General features: G+C 36.5%; 1 protein-coding gene across 3 annotated transcripts in view; it reads left to right on the top strand.

Moving 5' to 3' along the window:
* FSTL5 (follistatin like 5) overlaps positions 1-23,331 on the top strand; it is a 656,124-nt gene that overhangs the window by 599,692 nt on the left and 33,101 nt on the right. For all 3 annotated transcript variants that reach the window (XM_065877718.1, XM_065877721.1, XM_065877719.1), the window contains 2 exons: positions 13,017-13,124; positions 17,225-17,349. In XM_065877718.1, coding sequence (XP_065733790.1) covers positions 13,017-13,124; positions 17,225-17,349 — 233 coding nt within the window. The remainder of the gene's footprint in view (positions 1-13,016; positions 13,125-17,224; positions 17,350-23,331) is intronic.

The raw sequence follows: 23,331 nt of genomic DNA, 5'->3' as shown, positions 1-23,331 counted from the left end.
CTTTTTGTAAGAATGGCATGCAGGTGATATTTTCCTGCGTAAAAGATTAACTAGTAAACAACTGACCTCATTTTTGCCTTCTGTGGAGCAAAATCAGGTTCTGCTTGGATGCGGAAGTGGCTTATTGTAACACATCGGGTATTCTTAAGTGTCATCAGCAGTCTTCTCTAGCTGTTAGCGCATTATCCTGAGAATCTACATCATTACTTTAAATTAGGTTCACTTAATTAGCCAGCTGGTATTCTCCTTGTCAGACTGATACACAAGCTGTGTTTCACTGCTCCTTCATGTCAAGGCTAAACTCCAGGTTCAGGGTATCTTTGTTGCTATTCTCACTACTTTGCTCTGACAAAATAACCCATCTTTATATAAGTTGACACAACTGGTCCATAACCAGTGTAGCATCAGTTTTAAATTATTTGTAGTTGGTGCACCCCCCTCAAGGAATACTGATAAAAATTTTTTCAACATCTTTATTGAAGTATAATTGCTTTAAAATGGTTTGTTAGTTTCTGCTTTAAAACAAAGTGAGTCAGCTATACATATACGTATATCCCAATATCTCCTCCCTCTTGTGTCTCCCTCCCATCCTCCCTATCCCACCCCACTGGGTGGTCGCAAAGCACCGAGGTGATCCCCCTGTGCTATGTGGCTGCTTCCCACTAGCTATCTATTTTACATTTGGTAGTGTATATATATCCATGCCACTCTCTCACTTTGTCCCAGTTTACCCTTATCCCTCACCATGTCCCCAAGTCCATTCTCTAAGTATGTGTGTTTATTCCTGTCCTGCCCCTAGGTTCTTCAGAACGATTTTTTTTTTTTAGATTCCATATATGTGTGTTAGCATACAGTATGTGTTTTTCTCTTTGTGACTTACTTCACTCTGTATGACAGACTCTAGGTACATCCACCTCACTAAAATAACTCAATTTTGTTTCTTTTTCTGGCTGAGTAATATTCCATTGTATATATATATGTGCCACATCTTCTTTATCCATTCATCTGCTGATGGACACTTATGTTGCTTCCATGTCCTGGCTATTGTAAATAGAGCTGCAATGAACATTTTGGTACATGACTCTTTTGAATTATGGTTTTCTCAGGGTATATGCCCAGTAGTGGGATTGCTGGGTAATATGGTAGTTCTATTTTTAGTTTTTACAGGAACCTCCATACTGTTCTCCATAGTGGCTGTACCAATTCACATTCCCACCAGCAGTGCAAGAGAGTTCCCTTATCTCCACACCCTCTCCAGCATTTATTGTTTGTAGATTTTTTGATGGTGGCCATGCTGATTGGTATGAGGTGACACCACAGTGTAATTTGCATTTGTATTTCTCTAATGCTTAGTGATGTTGAGCATCCTTTCATGTGTTTGATGCAATCTGTATATCTTCTTTGGAGAAATGTCTATTTAGAACTTCTGCCCGTTTTGGATTGGGTTGTTTGTTTTTTTTACATTGAGTTGAATGAGCTGCTTATAAATTTTGGAGATTAAGCCTTTGTCAGTTGCTTCATTTGCAAATATTTTCTCCCATTCTGAGGGTTGTCTTTTCGCCTTGATACGGTTTCCTTTGCTGTGCAAAAGCATTTAAGTTTCATTAGGTCCCATGTGTTTATTTTTATTTTTATTTCCATTTCTCTAGGAGGTGGGTCAAAAAGGATCTTGCTGCGATTTATGTCATAGAACGTTCTGCCTATGTTTTCCTCTAAGAATTTGATAGTGTCTGGCCTTACATTTAGGTCTTTAATCCATTTTGAGTTTATTTTTGTGTATGGTGTTAGGGAGTGTTCTAATTTCATTCTTTTACATGTAGCTCTCCAGTTTTCCCAGCACCACTTATTGAATAGGCTGTCTTTTCTCCATTGTATATTCTTGCCTCCTTTATCAAAAATAAGGTGACCATATGTGTGTGGGTTTATCTCTGGACTTTCTATCCTGTTCCATTGATCTTTATTTCTGTTTTTGTGCCAGGATCATACTGTCTTGATTACTGTAGCTTTGTAGTATAGTCTAAAGTCAGGTAGCCTGATTCCTCCAGCTCCGTTTTTCTTTCTCAAGTTTGCTTTGGCTATTCGGGGTCTTTTATGTTTCCAAACAAATTGCAAAATTTTTTGTTCTAGTTCTGTGAAACATGCCATTGTTAGTTTGATAGGGATTGCATTGAATCTGTAGATTGCTTTGGGTAGTAGAGTCATTTTAGCAGTGTTGATTCTTACAATCCAAGAACATGGTATATCTCTCCATCTGTTTGTGTTATCTTTAATTTCTTTCATCAGTGTCTTATAGTTTTCAGCATACAGGTCTTTTGTCTCCTTAGGTAGGTTTATTCCTAGCTATTTTATTCTTTTTGTTGCAGTGGTAAATGGGAGTGTTTCCTTAATTTCTCTTTCAGATTTTTCATCATTAGTGTACAGGAATGCAAGAGATTTCTGTGCATTAATGTTGTATCCTGCTGCTTTACCAAATTCATTGATTAGCTCTACTAGTTTTCTGGTAACATCTTTAGGATTCTCTGTGTATAGTATCATGTCATCTGCAAACATTGACAGTTTTACTTCTTTTCCAATTTGGATTCCTTCTATTTCTTTTTCTTCTCTGATTGATGTGGCTAAAACTTCCAAAACTACGTTGAATAATAGTGGTGAGAGTGGGCAACCTTGTCTTCTTCCTGATCTTAGTGAAAATGCTTTCAGTTTTTCACGACTGAGAAAAATGTTGGCTGTGGGTTTGTCATATATGTACTTTATTATGTTGAGGTAAGTTCCCTCTATGCCTACTTTCTGGAGGGTTTTTATCATAAATAGGTGTTGAATTTTGTCAAAAGCTTTTTCTGCATCTGTTGAGATGATCATATGGTTTTTCTCCTTCAATTTGTTAATATGGTTTATCCCATTGATTGATTTGTGTCTATTGAAGAATCCTTGTATTCCTGGGATAAACCCCACTTGATCATGGTGTATGATGCTTTTACTGTGCTATTGTATTCTGTTTGCTAGTATTTTGTTGAGGATTTTTGCATCTATGTTCATCAGTGATATTGGCCTGTAGTTTTATTTTCCTGTGACATCTTTGTCTGGTTTTGGTATCAGGGTGATGGTAGCCTCATAGAATGAGTTTGGGAGTGCACCCGCCTCTGATATATTTTGGAAGAGTTTGAGAAGGATACGTGTTACCTCTTTTCTAAATGTTTGATAGAATTCACCAGTGAAGCCCTCTGGTCCTGGGCTTTTGTTTGTTGAAAGATTTTTTTTTTTCTTTTTGCGGTACGGGGGCTTCTCAGTGTTGTGGCCTCTCCCGTTGCGGAGCACAGGCTCGGGATGCACAGGCTCAGCAACCATGGCTTACGGGCTCAGCTGCTCCGCGGCATGTGTGATCTTTCCGGACCAGGGCACGAACCCGTGTCCCCTGCATCAACCGGCAGACTCTCAGCCACTGTGCCACCAGGGAAGCCCTTGTTGAAAGATTTTTAATCACAGTTTCAATTTCAGTGCTTGTGATTGGTCTGTTTATATTTTCTATTTCTTCATGGTTCCATCTCAGAAGGTTGTGCTTTTCTAAGAATTTGTCCATTTCTTCCAGGTTGTCCATTTTATTGGCATATAGTTGCTTGTAGTAATCTCTCATGGTCCTTTGTATTTCTGCAGTGTCAGTTGTTACTTCTCATTTTTCATTTCTAATTCTGTTGATTTGAGTCTTCTCCCTGTTTTTCTTGATGAGTCTAGATAGTGGTTTATCATTTTTGTTTATCTTCTCAAAGACCAGCTTTTAGTTTTATTGATCTTTGCTATCATTTCCTTAATTTCTTTTTCATTTATTTCTGATCTGATCTTTATGATTTCTTTCCTTCTGCTAACTTTATGAGTTTTTTGTCCTTCTTTCTCTAATTGCTTTAAGTGTAAGGTTAGGTTGTTTATTGGAGGTGTCTCTTGTTTCTTGAGGTAGGATTGTATTGCTATAAACTTCCCTCTTAGAACTGTTTTTGCTGCATCACATAGGTTTTGGGTTGTTGTTTTTTCATTGTCATTTGTTTCTAGGTATTTTTTCACTTGCTCTTTGTTTTCTTCAGTGATCTCTTGGTTATTTAGTAGTGTATTGTTTAGCCTCCATGTGTTTGTATTTTTTATAGAGTTTTTCCTATAATTGATATCTAGTCTCATAGCATTGTGGTAGGAAAAGATACTTGATACGATTCAATTTTCTTAAATTTACCAAGGCTTGATTTCTGACCCAAGATATGATCTATCCTGGAGAATGTTCCATGAGCACTTCATAGGAAAGTGTATTCTGTTGTTTTTGGATGGAATGTCCTATAAATATCAATTAAGTCCATCTTGTTTAATGTATCATTTAAAGCTTGTGTTTCCTTATTTATTTTCATTTTTCATGATCTATCCATTGGTGAAAGCTGGGTGTTCATGTCCCCTACTATGATTGTTACTCTTGATTTCCCTTTTTGTGGCTGTTAGCATTTGCCTTATGTATTGAGGTGCTCCTATGTTGGGTGCTAGCTATTTACAATTGTTATATCTTCTTCTTGATTTGATCCCTTTCTTATTATGTAGTGTCCTTCTTTGTCTCTTTTAATAGTCTTTATTTTAAAGTGTATTTTATCTGTTATGAAGATTGCTACCCAACCTTTCTTTTGATTTCCATTTGCATGGAATATCTTTTTCCATCCCCTTACTTTCAGTCTGTATGTGTCCCTAGGTCTAAGGTGGGTCTCTTGGAGACAACATATATGTGGGTCTTGTTTTTGTGTGCATTCAGCCAGTCTGTGTCTTTTGGTTGGAGCATTTAATCCATTTACATTTAAGGTAGTCATCAATATGTATGTTCCTATTACCATTTTCTTAATTGTTTTGGGTTTGTTATTATAGGTCTTTTCCTTCTCTTGTATTTCCTGCCTAGAGAAGTTCCTGTAGTATTTGTTGTAAAGCTGGTTTGGTGGTGCTGTATTCTCTTAGCTTTTGCTTGTTTGTAAAGATTTTAATTTCTCCATAAAATCTGAATGAGATCCTGGCTGGATCGAGTAATCTTGGTTGTAGGTTTTTTCCCTTTCATCACTTTCAATATGTCCTGCCAGTCCCTTCTGGCTTGCAGAGTTTCTGCTGAAAGATCAGCTGTTAACCTTATGGGGATTGCCTTGTATGTTATTTGTTGTTTTTCCCTTGCTGCTTTTAATATTTTGTCTTTGTATTTAACTTTTGATAGTTTGATCAGTATGTGTCTTGTCGTGTTTCTCCATGGATCTATCCTGTATGGGGCTCTCTGCACTTCCTGGACTTGATTGACTATTTCCTTTCTTAGGGAAGTTTTCAACTATAATCTCTTCAAATATTTTCTCAGTCCCTTTTTTTTTTCTCTTTTTCTTCTTCTGGGACCCCTATAATTTGAATTTTAGTGCGTTTAATTTTGTCCCAGAGGTCTCTGAGACTGTCCTCAATTCTTTTTGTTCTTTTTTCTTTATTCTGCTCTGTGGTAGTTATTTCCACTATTTTATCTTCCAGGTCACTTATGCATTCTTCTGCCTCAGTTATTCTTCTATTGATTCCTTCTGTAGTATTTTAAATTTCATTTATTGTGTTGTTCATCACTGTTTGTTTGCTCTTTAGTTCTTCTAGGTCCTTGTTAAACATTTCTTTTATTTTCTCCATTCTATTTCCAAGATTTTGGATCACCTTCACTATCATTACTCTGAATTCTTATTCAGGTATACTCCTCTTTTCCTCTTCATTTGTTAGGTCTGGTGGGTTTTTATCTTGCTCCTTCATCTGCTGTGTGTTTCTCTGTCTTCTCATTTAGCTTAACTTACTGTGTTTGGGGTTTCCTTTTCGCAGGCTGCAGGTTCATAATTCCCATTGTTTTTGGTGTCTACCCCCAGTGGCTAAGGTTGGTTCAGTGTGTTGTGTAGGCTTCCTGGTGGAGGGGACTGGTGCCTGTTCTCTGGTGGATGAGGCTGGATCTTGTCTTTCTGGTGGGCAGGACCGTGTCTGGTGGTGTGTTTTGGGGTGTCTGTGACATTATTATGATTTTAGGCAGCCTCTCTGCTAATGGGTGGAGTTGTGTTCCTGTCTTGCTAGTTGTTTCGCATAGAGTGTCCAGAACTGTAGCTTGCTGGTCGTTGAGTGGAGCTGGGTCTTAGCATTGAGATGGAGATCTCTGGGGAGCTTTTGCTGTTTGATACTACATGGGGCTGGGAGGTGTCTGGTGGACCAATATCCTGAACTTGGCTCTTCCGCCTCAGAAGCTCAGGCCTGACACCTGGCCAGAGCACCAAGACCCTATAGTGACACAGCTCAGAAAATAATGGAGACAAAAGGAAAGAAAGGAAGAAAAAAAGAGAATAAAGTTATTAAAATAAAAAATATATTAAAAATTAAAAAATTAAAAATAATTAAGAAAAGAAAATAAAAGAGAAAGAAAGAAAGAAGAAAGCAACCAAACCAAAAAACAAATCCACCAGTGATAACACACGCTAAAAACTATACTAAGAAAAAAAAAAGGACAGACCGTATCCTAGGACAGATGGTAAAAGCAAAGCTATAGTGACAAAATCATACAAAGAAGCATAGACAGACACACTCACAAAAAGAGAAAAAGGAAAAAAAATATATATATATATATAAAAAGAAGGAAGAGAGCAATCAAATCAATAAATGAATCTACCAATAATAACCTCTAAATTCTAAACTAAGGGTGAGTGCCGGTCGGCACCGATCCTCTGTGCGGGAATCTCTCCGCTTTGCCCTCCGCACCCCTGTGGCTGTGCTCTCCTCCGCGACTCCGAAGCTTCCCCCCTCTGCCACCCGCAGTCTCCGCCCACAAAGGGGCTCCTAGTGTGTAGAAACCTTTCCTCCTTCACGGCTCCCTCCTAGAGGTGCAGGTCCCATCCCTATTTTTTGTCTCTGTTTTTTTCTTTTGCCCTACCCAGTTATGTGGGGAGTTTCTTGCCTTTTGGGAGGTCTGAGGTCTTCTGCCAGCCTTCAGTAGGTGTTCTGCAGGATTTGTTCCACATATAGATGTATTTCTGATGTATTTGTGGGGAGGAAGGTGATTTCCACGTCTTACTCCTCAGCCATCTTGAAGGTCTCTAATACTGATAAGTTTGTATCACACTAGGTATGTCGGGATTATGAGGGAGTTAAAATTTATAGATCTACAAAGAAAAAAAAGAACTCATACTATAAGTAAATTGTATCCTTATTCAGTGTTTGAAACAATACTTTAAAATATTAAAGAAAAAATATCAGTATCTTTATAAAGCTACAACAGATAAAAACTTTGTTATTACATTATGTAGTATATTTTACACATTTTTACAAAGGAATAGGATAAGAAGATAATTCATCATGATAATATAACACTGAAAATGGTACTTACATGGGAAAATAAGAAATATGATTCTAGGATCTGAATATTTAGACTACTATTAATTACAATAACAAAATGTTAAGTTATTTGAAAGATACTTCTGAATATGTCTCATAAATCAATAAATCTTTGGAAGAAGGATTGTGGCTTAATTATCTGAATATCACCAGGCCAAGCAAAGACTACTGTGTACAGAAAATTACGGTGTTTATGGGATGGAGAGAAATTTCCAAACTATAGTATCAGAAAATTGTATTTAAACAAAGTCTCACAGAATCATTCAATAGATCAAAAGTGAGCCCCTTTGTTCTATTATGGGGCAGTTCAAAGCACCTGCTGTGAATAGGCTCATTTCTGTAAGCTTCTCAAGGCAAAGTTTGAAAACAATTTTTCTAGCAAAATAATATTGGTAGTCAAATGCAAATTATACTAAGTACTAATTGAGCATTCTATGCACATAAGGTAATTTTGAGGTGAAAGATAAGCATATGTGCAGTGCTTTTTTCCAATCACATATTCTTGAACATTACATACTGATTTACATTGTTTTTCTTGATAAATGCTCGATGGCTGCAGAAACAAAAAATATTTACACTAATGGTCTCCAAACGAAATGTATGCAACACAAGGGCAATGAAAGATGACTAGTTGTGAGAAGGGAATCCCAAGACACTGTTTATTTTTATTTTTATCTTAAAAAATCATGTTACATTTTATAAATATTTAACATATGGACCAAAGTTGGAGACCTGAATTTATCTGTATATTGGATGGTGGGTATGACGTTATCTTGAGAGGAGAGTGTGAATTTTATAGTCTGTAGGGATGGACGTTGGTACCCTTAGTCTTTTGTTTACTTTTATCTATATAAATATCAATAGTGTACACGTCAACAAAACAACTGTCAAGATTAAAATAATAATTTGTATTTGTAAAATATTTAGAGAAAAATTTTGTTCATAACAAGCCTAGTGCAGAGTGTAGTTGTCTTTGTTATATAAAGTAATAATCTTGAGTATAGTGCCTTTTGTCCTGTTGTTCAATATTGCAATTTGCTTTTCCCAATGAAGTAGATGTAGATGTTCATTAATTATATACTGAATACTACAATTTACAAGGTACTGTTCTAAGTGCGTAAGTGATACCGTTGAGCTAAACAGACACAAAAGGCCTGCCTTCTTGGAGCCTAGAGCCCACTGGATAGAGACAAACAACAAAAACTAAGAATACTAAAAATGATATGTAAATTCTACGATATGGAAAGTGGTCAGTGCCACTGGAAAAGGTAAAATGGCAGAGCAGACCAGGTGGGATTGGGAAAGTGAAAGATGAAGGGCAGGCTGGGTACACTATTAAATAGAGTGGTCATGCTGGCCTCACCCACAAGGTGAGTTCTCAGCAAAGGTGTCCAAGAAGTAGACACTGGGTTATCTGGGGAAGGCATTTGGTTCTGGGGAAAAGCCTCCAAAAAGTAGAAGTGTGATCGGCATGTTGGATGAACAGCAAGGAAGCCAGAGCATCTGGATTGGAGCCATCGGGGGGAGCCTGGAAGGTGAAGGATCTGAGCAAGAAGACCAGGTGCGACAGGTCATTATAAGGGCTTTTGGCTTTTACTCTGAGGGAACTGAGAAGACATTGTGTTTTGAGCACATTGGTGCCATGATCTGCCTGATGCTCACCAGAAAAGAAAAGAAAACAAATCACTCTGACGAATCTGTCGAGAAAGTGGACGAGTAGAAAGTTGAAGGGTGGAAACCAGGAGATGAGGTTGGAGGTGATAGAGGCCCCTATGTGGTCTAAGCAGGGCAGGAGCTGCAAAGGGCTCAGCGTTTGGAAGGCAGGTCCAGCTGGGGCGTGAGGATGGGAAGTAGAGGAGAGAGAGGACCATTAAGGATAATAGACTCTATACTGTCTTTTTCAAAAATAAGATCTGTTTTATAACACAGGCTTACAGGCTTACTTGTGGCACAAATTTCTTATGTGTGTCAAATATAGTGCCTTTCTCTTTTTCAGAAGCTAATGGTCTAAATTGAACGTTTAGAGTAATTTCCAAAGTAGACCAGCAGATATTTTATAAAAGTCAACACCTGTAATTTATCCCTTTCAAACATTGGCCATGTATGTAGGAAAATTTCTGTTTTTTGACTGAAAACTGGGTTATGGAAAGATGATCCTGAATACGGTTGTTTGCACATATTTTTGTCATTGTTGTATGATTTCCTTGCCGAAAACCATGTCAACATTTCCTCCGTAAAACGTTTTGTATCTGCACACTTGAAAACTTGTAAATAGATTTTTCCTTTCAAATTGAGGAGTTGTTTTGAAAATTGATATTTTCTTCCTTCAAAAACGTATATCTTCACTTATTTGAAGGAATTTAATTGTGAACTGCCTTCTGACACCTCCTGAAATATATTCTCATAACTTAACTTTAAAAAATACACTACCACGTGTCAAATTGATAGCCAGTGGGAACCTGCAGTGTAGCACAGGGAGCTCAGCTCAGTGCTCTGTGATGACCTAGCGGGGTGGGATGGGAGGGGTGGAAGGGAGATGCAGAGGGAGGGGATATAGGTATACATATAGCTGATTCACTCTTTTGTACAGCATAAACTAACACAACATTGTAAAGCAAATATACCCCAATTAAAAAAAATAAGATAAATAAAAAATTGTCTCTGTCCTGCCATTTGTAAAAGAAAATGTTTATAAATCAAGACTCAATTAAAGCCTCACTTCTTCTTCTCCCCCATCCTGCTCTGTACTTCTTCCTCTGAGCTTCCAAGGCGTTTGGCCCTTACTTTTATTTTGTGACAGGCATCAAGTTATTTTAAATTCTTCTTGCACCCTCTCACCTATAAACTCTTCCAGGACAGAGACTGTGATTATTAAAGTAAATAACCTCTTCTAGTTTCTTCATTTGCTAAACAAGGGCATTACATCTCTAAAACACTATAATGCTGTCACGAAAATACTCTAGTTCAGTTAGTTTTTCTAATAGTAGGAGCAGTGGTATTTCCATCATGTTTAGCATTCATCAGGCGTACCTGAGCACTTTATATTTACTACCTCACCCAGTATTTACAACGACCCTTTGAAGTAGGTGTTATTACTGTCTCCATTTTATTATAGAGGAAACTGAGCCACAGAAAGTGTTAGTAAGTTCCCAAGTTATTATTATTTAAATTTAAGTGAAGACACTAAGATTTGAAGTCAGCTTCCGAATACATGCACATAAGCATGGTGTATACGGCCTCTCAGTGATTCTCCCCTGGGATTGTACTGCTTATACAAATGATACTGCATATACTTGGGTCCCATGGGTTTCTCTTCACCCTCCAAAAGAAGAAAACCCAAAAGAATGTTTCTTATCTATGAAGCATAAATAAGAGGGCAACATATCCACACATTGTCAGGAATGAAACTGTCCACTAGGAGGAATGGTCTTTCATAGGTAGGGAGGTTCCCACTTTGGGAAAGAACTCAGACCCAGATCCCGGGCTTGCTGTTCACTGGCTGGATGACTGCCGGTAAGATAAGTGTCTCAGTTTTCTTATCACGTCTTATGGGGACATTAACAGAACCTATGGATCGTGGTGTGTCCTTACAAGGTAATATTTATGAAGGGCCAAGTGGAAAGAAAAGAAATTTATGAGAGCTGGCAAACTGAAAATTTTTATTCAAATTGTTCCCTACTTTATAAAGTTATCTAAGGATCTTTGCTATTTTTATAACCATATCCTAACAATTGATTAACAATGAGGTCTTTTTGTTATTGCTGCTTCTGTTGCCTATTGAATTATTTTATCTTTAACTTTTTAAATGCCTAAAGATTATTCCATTTTAAGTTGCATGCAAAATAGGCTATTATAATCCTACATAGATCAGGTTTAACATATAAAGGGAAAAATATGAAAAATCAAAGGAATCTTACTGCCTTGTTATTAGTGTCATGATTAATGATGGCTCTTTTGCTATACATCCGTTGAAATTATTGATCAGTACATGAAGAATCGAAATGAAACGTCTGGCATTCACTTGAGGACGATTCATCCAATACCAGACCAGCTATTCCTCAAGCAATAGAACTGTATAGTTATCCCAAATAGCATCAAGTCTCGGGATGGTTATTCTAGGTTTGTGCCGCAATTCAAGACTATCATGGAGAATTCAGTCTCCCTTCATGTTTCTCCTGCTGAATCCTCAAAGTGGTGGCTTTTCCTTCTTAAGCTTATTGTTTCGTGACCTCAAAATGGCTTTAGAAATTGAGGCTTAATATCCTCATCTGACAGCATTCAAAGCAGGAAGAAGGAGAAAGTGTGGTGCGTGGAGGTCTCCTCCTGCTATTGTCTCTTTCGATGGAAATGCTTCACTCTCAGAAATCATTCATCACCTTAATCTTCACAATGTGTAAACTAGGATATGCCATGTGACTCTCCCTCACCTCTAGGGAGTCGGGGAAATTTCACCCTTGTCAAAGGGGAATAAGATTAGTCATTGGCTTAAATCTCTGCTGGTCCTCGGGTGGGCTACCTTCCCTTAGAACATCACTGCCCAGCTGAACCCAAAATGTTATCGTGGCTCTGTTAGCCAGAAAGAAAGGGGTGAGGACACTAATACAGAAATGCTTAAATAGGTCTTTTCAGAAATCCAGTAATTAATTCTAATCCAAGAATATTGAGAATTTTAAATAGATAAAAACAGGGCAAGATTTCAGAAAAGAAATACTTTAGTAAGACTAAATTGCCAAAGTGTTAGTTAAAATATGAATCTCTATATATTCAACTACAACTATAGTTTACATTTAATCCACTGAGAAGAGAATTACATTATAAACTAGGACTTGGGAAATTCTCTAAGGATATTCAGTAGAGCTTGGAAAGAAACGTTTTCAATATTGGATAAAGGTTGTTTTACTGAAAACAATTTGTTCTATGTTATTAAATTAGAAAATGTGTAACTATTAATATTGCAGGAAATTACTTCTAAAAGGTATTAGCTTATGATACAAATAGCTTGGAATTAAGGTGAGTGAAATAACTTTCTGGCAGCAATGCGTGTTTTGGAAGTTTTGTTTTCAGTAAATGCTAGATATTATAAATATTAGCAGAAAAGTACATTTACCATATCAAGTATGATACAGAAAATTGCTTCTTCTTTTTCTGTGGCTTTAGACTTCTCATTAAGGAAACTAAATTAGGTAATCTGTTATTAGAGTTACAACCATATATCAGATTCTTGGCATTTTAGCATTATAAATGGTCAAGTCCCATAATCAGCAGTGGGATAGAAAAATCTAATAGCATAAATATAGTTCTTACCTGTACTCAACAGTTGATTAAAATGCACATATTAATCATTTATATCTTGAGTTTCTAAATAGCTTCTCCATTATTTGCATAGGTAATGAATTTGCATAGGTAATGAATGAATGTAAGACTATATAAAATTGTGCAAAAATATATTTGAGTAATGTATTATATTTCCAAATTAATCAAATAAAGGTTTAGAAAATTAGATCATTGGCAGCATACATTTTTAATCTGACATCTAAACTCCTGGATTTTTCTATAATTTTTGGCCTAGTTTTAAACTGATATTTCGGTCTGAAAACTTTTTCAACTTCTATCTATTACAGGCAGTAAGCACAGACCCCATCCCTGTTAAATTACACTACGACAAATCACATGATCAAGTCTGGGTGCTAAGCTGGGGTACCATGGAAAAGACTTCTCCAACACTACAGGTAAGTACATTTCAGTATATTTGAGAAAATAATGATCTTTAAACCTTTCAATATCTAATTGGACACATAACCATTTAACAATGATATTCTTCCACCTAGATCTTCACAGTAAGGGAAAAAAATGTTGTGTCTCAAGTACCTTTTTGCTTGGAAAATATTTTAGTTCAGACGTTCCAAACATTAGATTTATATGCAAAAAGAATAACCTACGATGACAAAGCTGAAGCCATTAAGAAAAAAAATTATGATTTACGTTTCCTACCTCCCTCGAATTTTCATGAGAATTTTCTTGTTTCCATCTGTTTTAAATGGGGCCTGGAGGGTGGGTCCTGTGAGATAGAGACCAGGAGAGTTAGACAGAGTCTCAAAGCAGGTCCCCAGTGCTCTCCAAACACACAGTACTTTACTATCTGACTGCAGGTTCACTTCTAATTGGGAATATGTACTGTCATTTTTGTGAAATTTGCTTATGTTTTGAAATTGTTTACATGAGAAATTGACAGATAAGGGTATATATATACATATATACACATTTTGACAGTGACTATCTGTAGAGTTGATGAGAAACTTCCCACACATTGTCCAGCCATCTAAAAACAGGTTCTTTTTCTCTGAATGTCTAATAAAAATTATGCTAATAAGATTTAGTGAATTTTTAAAATACTTGGTGGGTGGAAGTGAAAGGTTAGTTTCACAACTGCAAATATAAAATAAAATGTGAGAACTGAGAATTACTCTTAAAATACGACAAGACTTATTTACATGAAGAGTGTGTGTGTGTATTTATGTATGTATAAGGCAGATAGATGATAAATAGGTGATGGATAGATAGACAGATAGATCGTAGATGATAGACAGACTGACAGGAAACACAGGGTCTCTGGATCAGAGAACAGACCGTTTCTTACCCATGCAGCCTGTTAGTATTCATTCTCTGGCCCCAACCCCTATGGGGTGATGCGGTGAGAGGCTAGTGTCACCCTTCATGACCAACACAGTCCTACTGCAGGAGGAGCCTGGAATCATGTGTCTCTAAGTTATTTTAGGCTGCTGGCACCTCAACCCACCGTCTCATGAGAGAGAAGAGAGTATTAGTCTGGAAAGCATGCAAGTCTTCTCCAGGGAGAGGAGTGGAAGGTCAGTACCCTGGCACCTGAGTAATGGGCTCAGAGGAGTGAAGTCTCTGAGTCTCTCAGGAGAAATGCTCTATTTCTAGCTTCCAGAGGCGTTTCTGCTGCATGATCATCCTTTAACCAGGGTGGCGCGCTTTTTGCTCAGAAAGACTTGACTCTGCGGAAACGTCAAGATATTTATGGATAATTGTCTCCCAACAGGATTACCAGAAAATATCTTCGAAAGAAATGGGATTTGAGATTTGTTTGAAAGGGGAACAGGTTTTCCTCTGGAGAAATTGAACTGAAACCAAAAACATGGTCAAGCTCTCATTTTTGCCAGAGTGTCCCTGTGCCATGTTGGTGAAAGATTAGACTGGAGAGAGAGATTGACGCCAGGTCTTGAGGGCTAGGAAGTAACTTCTTAGCCCTAATGTGTTATATCTTATAATGGGACCCTCTCACCCTTGAAGGCGCAAAACATTTTATCAAGGGTCTGAAAGCCCTCCTTTGTGTTTCCCTGTTGAGTATAATTAAATCTGTACATCTTTGTCGATTATGAAAGCAATATGTTTTATTTTCTGTGACATTTATAATTAATTAATTAATACCCATAAACTGTCGTAATTTTAGGTATTTAAGACAGTGATTTTCCATCTAGTGTTCTCAGATGAAGTCTGAATATTTATCATAGTATGTTTTTCTTTTTAAAGAGCACTTACGTCTTATGAAAGCTTAAGAAATTCTGTAAAAATCTAAAACTCATTAGTCTGTCATCTGCACAGTTTTGCAACCTGTATGTCATGTCTTGTAAATGCACAACAATTAGAGAAGAAAATATCCCCAGGAAACAACTTGGAATAAAGTCCTGGCGTTCTTCCATTGGCCAGGAAGTAGGACCCAGCCAGACGGGGTGACAGTGGGAGGTGGTAGCTCTGGGTTTGCAGCAGGCATCACATAAAGACGGGCCAGCAGCAGGATGCTGTCAGAAACGAGTTCAGAATTGTTGTCAGATTGGGCTTATTGATTGAGGTACATCACAGATCAATCTGTGTCCTTCAGTGAGCTCAGTCCTGAACCTGGCAATTCACCACTCCCTGCTCAGTTCCAGCAACGAGAAGGACCTCAACCCATCAAAGTCCAGACTGAGGGGAACTGGGGAAGTGGCTTTGTATTTTTTTACAACCTAGGACGGTGCCACGCGCAGAAGAGAGGTCCAGTTAATCTGCCTTCAGTGGCGTGAAATATTTTTGCGTCAGTAAGTTTGGGACGCAATACACACATTACAGTGTTGTTTAAGTGTTACCTGGTCCATAGCAAGCTCTCAGTAAGTATTATTATTGCTGCTGTCAGTCTAAGTATTATTATTAATTTCAAATACACGTACATGCAGCTTGAGAATTATGTACCTCTATACAATCTAAAGGGAAGAAAATTTGGGGAGTTCCATTGTTATTACCCCTGTTGAGTTTTATTAAAGTCTTATAGGCATAATTAAGAATGGCTAAAATCCAGTGAGGACTTTCTCACTGTTGCTCATTAATAAAATAGGTAGAGTATGTTTAAAGTGTTATCACATACTTTGGTTCTCTCTTCCTCTGGGCACATGGTGGGGGGGGGCTTCTTTTGGTTGGGTGAGGCCATATGATTAGTTTTGGCAAAAGAGGTCTTTCATAAATGGAAACATTCAAGGTAGTTAGCTGCTCTTTCCGCATGGAAATCGGAATTAAAAACACTAAAAACAATAGATATCCTACCAAAGCCCTCTAGGAAAGTAAGAGGTATGAAACAAAAGTCTTTATTATTAAAAAATAAAGAAGTAAGTAGTAAAGAAGTAAAGATTTGTTTCTGCTTTGTTTTGGTTTGTGACTATAACATGACTGAGCCTTTCTTGACTATTATAATAATTACTCTATTTTCTTGAACTTGGCAATTCCCAATGTAACTCAATGAAATTATGCTCATTGCAATAAACAAAAATTAACTTTTTAGGGTTAAAAAAAAATCTAAAACTAAAAATGCTATCTCCTTCTGTCCTAAAAACCAAAGGAAGACACTCAGTTTTGAGGGAAGATAGTCTATTTAACTTAGGCAGTCAAAAGTTTAAGAAGTTTGATTTGGTGCCCATATGTAGAAAGGATTTAAAAGGGGTAAAATAAAGGCAGGAAAATACTTTAAAAAGCTAACACAGAACAGTGGTTGTGCAGCAGGGACAATAGGACAGCTGTGAAGGTATGAGAAATCAGAAGAAAGAACTGATAGAATTTCATGCAAAATGGGATATAAGGGATAAAAGAGCTTAAATGTAGTGATCTTTTCTTTAATAAACTATGAAAGTTTTAAAAACCAATTAATGACGAATAGTTAGAAGAGACCTCTTTGATTAAAACTTATTCAACTTTATCGTTTTCAATTTATAAAAGGGAAATTTTTAAAATATGTAAATCTATTCTAAGAGCAAAAATATTTCAAATGATATATTTTAGAGTTTTCTGTCCTATGTTTACAACTCTCTTGTATAAGAGAGGGAGGTTTTTTTTTAATATATCATTTATTCCTCAGTCAAGTTGTGAAGGATGGATGGAAGGACGGAAGGAAAGAAGGAAGGAAGGGGGAGAGAGAGGAAGAGAGGGAGGGAAGAAGGAAGAAAGAAAAGAAAGGCAGCATCTCATTTATGTCATGTGTACGCTTGCTTTCATATCTCTTATTATAGCAATAGCATTTTTATAATGCAGGAGTTACCTATATGTATATTTATTTTATCTTTTAGGCAGAAATTGTTCAAGAAAAAGATGTTTCCCATTTTTTTTTCTTTTAGAAACTTTTACACTGAAAATAAGCAAACGCAGAATTGCAATTTGCTTAACAATGTACTAATTTTGAGGTTGAAAACAAAGAGCCTGTGCAAACAACCGCCAGGGATTTATTTCATCTCTGATCCCATTAAGGGCCTGCACGGCCAAGATCTAAATGTGGTGCTGTGTTTAGGTGATAACCCTGGCCAGCGGGGACGCGCCACATCACACCATCCACACCCAGCCCGTGGGAAAGCAGTTCGACCGAGCGGACGACTTCTTCATCCCCACCGCCTCCCTCCTCATCACCCACGTGAGGTGAGTGCGCGGACGAGCACTGGTTTGTAGATTTCTCTCTAATCTTGGTAGAAAGCCACGGGAAATCACCAACAGAAAAATTCAGTTATACCACAGATACACACATAATTGTACTGGAGCTCTGTCTCGTCTGCTTGATGAACTTTTATTGAGCAACATTAGTGATGAATTTCCTGTCTTCTCTTCCCTTTTATGTGTAATTGAGAAGTGAATCTATAAAGGTATGCTTGCATTTTTAAATCAATCTTACAGTTAATATTTTGGCAAATTGCTCTTAAGGTCTTCGGATTAGGCTTTTGCAAAATGTTCGAACTTGGCCTGAGTTCCTTTCAGAGAAGAGGGCCACTCACATCAACATCTATTCAACATGTTATAAGAACATTCTTGTATTGTTTTGCCCGTATAGAAATGAATATAACATTGTATCAGGGCGTATAGTAAGTTGAAATGAAATGTGTGAGGTCTGCACTTGGAGAAAATGTGTGGGCGTGTTATATCTCTCTGTGTGTTCACAAGAGGTAAAAAAGTAATAACTCCTAATGACATCACTCGAAAGGTTCACAGAAGTGGTTTAAATACTTAACAGGGGGAGACTTTGGATATTCACAACTTCTAATACTACGTCTCTTGATACTTTATGTAAGTATTTAAAGTATTGTTTAGCAATGTTAGTGAATCTGAACCAAACTAATATTTTATTCTCTATTTCAAGGGGATGTGGATGGGAGGAAACTGCTTCAGATATGTTATATGAGCCATTATTTGGTTCTTGTGTATATTTGTTTCTCTTGAATTAACGTGAAAATCTTCTTGTCTAAAAGTTGGAGTTGTAAGAATTCTGAAAGAGTGAAAAATTCAACTTGCAAAAAGAAAAAGGGAAATTCATAAATTAGAATTGGGGCTCACAGTCAAGTTGATATAGAAGCTTTGGACAGCCGAGTGTATGTTTTCAAAGAGTTAATATGTTTGTCAAGTAACTGATTATGATTTTCAGAATGCCTATTATGTGCTCTGCAATGAAGTGATTAAAAATCACGCTATCTGTCACAGTGCTTTTATGGAAAATAAGTGGAACTTATTGAAAGTGAAGCACATTTGAAAAGTATTTGCATTTGCGTTAAAGTAATAATCTTTAGGTCTGAGTGCAAGAGTTAAGAGACTGAAGAAATCAGCAGAGAAACTGAAAATGGCCCCTCTTGAGGTGGTATCTAAAAAATATATAATGTTCTGATACTTATCTGTTGATAAAATTTTATTTAATTGCCATTGAGTGATATGTTTAATAAATATCTTTTCGTTATTTTCAAGTTACTGATAAATTATTACTGGTAAATAATTTAATGTGTAACATTTGCTTTTATTTATCTCATTCTCCTATTCCCTATTACTGTATTTAATATACTGTTATCAACTTTGCTTATTTTTTTTTAAATGCACTATTAACACAGTTCTTTGGGTCAAAACTCTTGTATCTATGACACATACGGTTAACAGTATACCATCTGGGGTATGTCTTTTCCCCTGTAACAAGTAAATTGGATCATTAGGGTAAGTTCGCTACTAGAGGCAGGAGTTCAACTTTGTCTGGATGCAGTGAATACCATGTGGGATTCTGGGCTCGTATGTATTGTATAATATGCTGTCAGAACATAACGTCTCTTGAGGGTCGAAATGATTACTACAGAGCTGAAGTTGGAGCTAATAATAATTAGAGGAACATGCAAATAATGTGAACACATATAAGGCAAAATATTATTTCAGTTATTAATATATGTTGTGAGAAACACTGAAAAGTATGCTTGAGGATATTTTTAAATGTCTTTATTTCTTTTAGGGATATAGAGTCAAATGCATCGGTGTTTTGCCAATACGTGTCAAAATTCTATATTAAATTATAGCAATTCTACCAGCATATAGAGTCCCGTTTTAATGAATGTGAATGATCATCACAATTCCTATCTCACGGTAATTATCCCTACTGCTAAAGTGAAGAGGAAGAGTAAACAGCACGCGTTTCCAAAACTAAACTGTTAAATATGAAAAGTATTTTTAACATAACGGGGATCTTTTCCACATCAGGAAAACCTGAGGGATAGATATGGTAATAGATATGGTAATATTCTCTTACCACTGCATGGAACATTTTTTCCTACCTAAATGTGGCTTGTGTCCTGAGGTTGCTCTTTTTAAGAATTGTCTTTAACAGAATTTGAGACTATTTTCTGACTGTCGTGTTGAGTGTATATTCCAGGCCAGGCAGAAGGTCTGGCACATAATATGCATTTAATTAATATTAGTTTTCTTCCTCTGATCCCTCATCACACCAATCTGCATTGCTCTCAGATTGCTGCTCTCTCACTTCAAATAATTGATATCTCCTGTGTCGGAAACACTTCTGGACAGGAGTCAGGATTTTATATCCTTAGTGCCTCAAAACTGGTAGGCGCATGGTTCGTGTTTCTCACAAGAATGGAAATAAAGAAGGACGTGTTGCACTCCTTCCTAAACCAGACTACACAGCATTGAGGGAAGAAGGTATTTCTTATGTACCTGATTTCTCAGCGGCTAACACAAGATCTGACAGGCCGCCAGCACGGCATCAAGCACACAGGAATGGTGTGTATGGAAGCAGTAAATAGGAAGAAGGACTTACATCTCCTGTCAGACAGATCTCAGCCTGAATGCCCCAGCAGCACCATTTGCCGTTGGCAAATGTGACTTAAGTCACCTTACTTCATTTCTTTCTAGGGACTGCAGTAACATAATGTTTGAAAGTTAAGCTGCCCATAATAGTAGTGTCGAAACTACTCATAATCTACACTGGAGAAAGGGCTACCCTGCAGTTAGCTACAGTTTTGCTAAAAGTTTTTTTTTTTCCTCTGCTTGGTTTCTTTTTTTTTTTTTTTCTGTTATCTATAATTTTCAGGTTTGTTTAGTCTGTAATGTAAATCAAAACTGAAGAATTTAAGAGAAACAAAATTACTTCACATCTATACTAAAAGATAAACTTGTAGCTTAAAAAAACGAATCAATCATTATTTGGATTTTATTTTTAAATCATTCTTTAAAAATAATGTGAATCATTATTTCACTTTTTCAGACAGTTTGAAGTTCTCAGCACTGTAGAAATTCTTCAGAGCCTAATGTAGGTACCTTTCTGAGTGTCCTGAGGAATTTGAATTTCAGGAGATTAATTTTCACTTTAAGAATGCCTGAGAATGTTGGCCTGGTACCACCCATTCATTCAGCTCCCCAGCTGAATTGCATCCCATTCCGCGTGACACAGTCCAGGCCACATACCATTATTTCTATTTTATACTATAGCATAAGAGCTTATTAATGAAAATAACTTCTTTGGGTTTTATTGTTATTTACACATTCCTTCTCTTTAGACAACAGAAGATTACCTGAGCCCTAGGCTGAGCTCAACCAGACACACCAATGCAACCTAAGTTTGATCTAAATCAAAATGGTCTCTGAAGTGTTGAGCTCTGGCTCATGAACCGAACTGGCATCCTTGTCTGTTTCTTGAATATGAGCGCTTGCCCAGAGATGGTGCAGGAAGACTCAAGACCAGCATGCAACCATTCTTTAAGCCTGGTGTCTATTAGCTCCAACTGTGAATACAGTTTAGTTTAACTAAACTAAACTTCCTGGAAGATGAGAGAGGGTATATTACACTCCTGTCTCCCCCATAGTTCCTGAGCTTCTGAAAGGGACTGATTAATACTTACTGACTCAGAGTTCATTTTTTAAAGGTTATTAAAACTCCATATTAGATATTTTTAATATATCTGAGTGTGAGTTGGCTAATCCACCCCCTAAATATTTAGAGAAAGTATAAATTACTTGAAATTTAGTTAATAACACAAATGGTTTTCTGATGCTTATTGAAATACATTGATTTAAATCACTGTACAATTATATGCCTTATTGCTTTTAAGTAAGAATAAAACATTTTATATCTTACGTTTTTTTAACTAAAATAAGTCATTGAATCTGTAATAACTGATGTACTTTTCACATTAATAACTCGTGCATCCAGTTAACTGGCAATGTATCCTAAACGGACATTTTTCAGACTGGCAGTTAAGAGAAAACTTTCTTGAAAAAATCTTAAATTTCAACAAGTCATTAATGAACCATGAATCATAGTTCTAAAGTCGAAGAGATTATGCATTACAAAAGGAGTGTTTTATAATGACCTGAGAAATATTAATTTCTTATATGAAGAATTTTAATTTATAATTTTATCTTCTTCTATGTACAAAAATATCCAGATAGGTAAGATTAAAAGAGACTATTAAAAATAAAAATGCGTGTGTAATTCTCAGAAGAGTCAATGATATCTATTTAATGTCATAGAAATTGAAATAATTCATTATCTTTTTAATCAGAAGTGCTCTACAAATGTAAAGCAACATGTTTCATTATTTTACTCATAATTTGAATCCAAAGAATTAAGTTGTTATATCATTACATGTACATAGATATATTTGAATAATACTATAGTTCTACTACTCTTAAAATTTTTATGATATGGCCAGTACATGGGAATTTAATGATTTTTGTTATCAATTTTTTAATTAGCCAGAAATTAAAAAATAATTTAAAAATAAGTTTATTTTTTTCAGAAAAATGGTTGTGTTACAATGGTTGGGTTAAAGATCAAATGTCAAAAAGAAGGGACATTTACCTAATTGACTCTGTTTTATTTTTGGCACCATTTTGAAGAGAGAAAAATTTAAATGTCAGTTTCTTGTAATATACATAAAGATTACAACTTTCTGTGCAGGTGCTACTAGAATTTGCCTATAAGAAGTGAAAAACAATAGGTTTGGCAGTAATTTATCATGTTACCATATTTTTTTTTAAATTTCTATATGAAGATTGGAGCGGTGAGGAAAATCGACAGAATAGGAAGAGAAACATGGGTAGCAGGTAGTCAAGCAATGAGTGAAGAAACAATTCCACTGGATCTCCCTCGAAAAATCTTAGATAATTCTCCCACAAATGGTTTATTTTTGGTAGTAGCGGGGCTGAAAGGGAGAACTAGAAGGAGGCAATGTGGTTCAGAGCAGGGAAATTTGACAAAGCTTAGTGCAAGACACTAAGAAGGCCACGAAGTAATGCTACAACAAATCCAAAAGTTAGCGAAGTTTTTCTTAGAGTTTTCGAGTTGTCATGAATAAAAATAGCTGAAAGGTAAGAAAAAATATTACTGCCAAGATATTTTTACCTAAATACAAGGGCATAGCTAACATTTGGGCTAGTTAGGGCTATAAATAGAAATTCCTTAAAATTTTCACCGACTAAAACAATACCTTTGATACAATTGAAAACAGGTGTCAGTTGATGTAAAAAGATGTATTTACAGTCTGACCCTCCTAGCATCTGTAAATCACACCTCTCCCCTCTCTTGCCCACTTTCAAATTGGAGTGCAACTGGAGTTTAATCTCATCCAGTTCAAGTAGGTCAGTGTAAATTGGCACAGAGGATACTTATAGTAAATACAAGAAGGCAATCATTTCTGATTTACTACCTACCCCAGGACTAGTTCTATATATAGAAAGGGAAGATAGGAACTTAGGTAACATTATTGCTATCCGAGATGTTTTGAAAGGCTTGCCTACCCTTGAAATCACCCCGGACACCACATTTGATCTTATTGTCTAGAATCTCAAACTACTTCTCCTGTTCCTTTGGGTTACATTTCTCTAGAAATCTACCTTTAAAGTACTCCTTTTTCTTGAGAGGAAAATGGAGCAGTTGGGAAAATGATATTTTTATTATTGTCATTTTTCTTTAGGGGTGATTGGTTGACTGCATGGTGTCTTAAAAGTAATGGTTATAGTTGGGATGGTATGCGTGTGTGGGTTTCAATCAGTGATTACATGATAAACAATAAGATGAATGGAGTGTATCTGTAAATCACAGTGACAGGGAGACCTTGAAAGCAACAGGCACTTCTATAAAAATCT

This window comes from Phocoena phocoena, chromosome 5, assembly GCF_963924675.1.
Source record: "Phocoena phocoena chromosome 5, mPhoPho1.1, whole genome shotgun sequence".
Lineage (NCBI taxonomy): Eukaryota > Metazoa > Chordata > Mammalia > Artiodactyla > Phocoenidae > Phocoena > Phocoena phocoena.
Note: the sequence above shows the minus strand (reverse complement) of the source record. Positions and strands in the feature narration are given on the sequence as shown.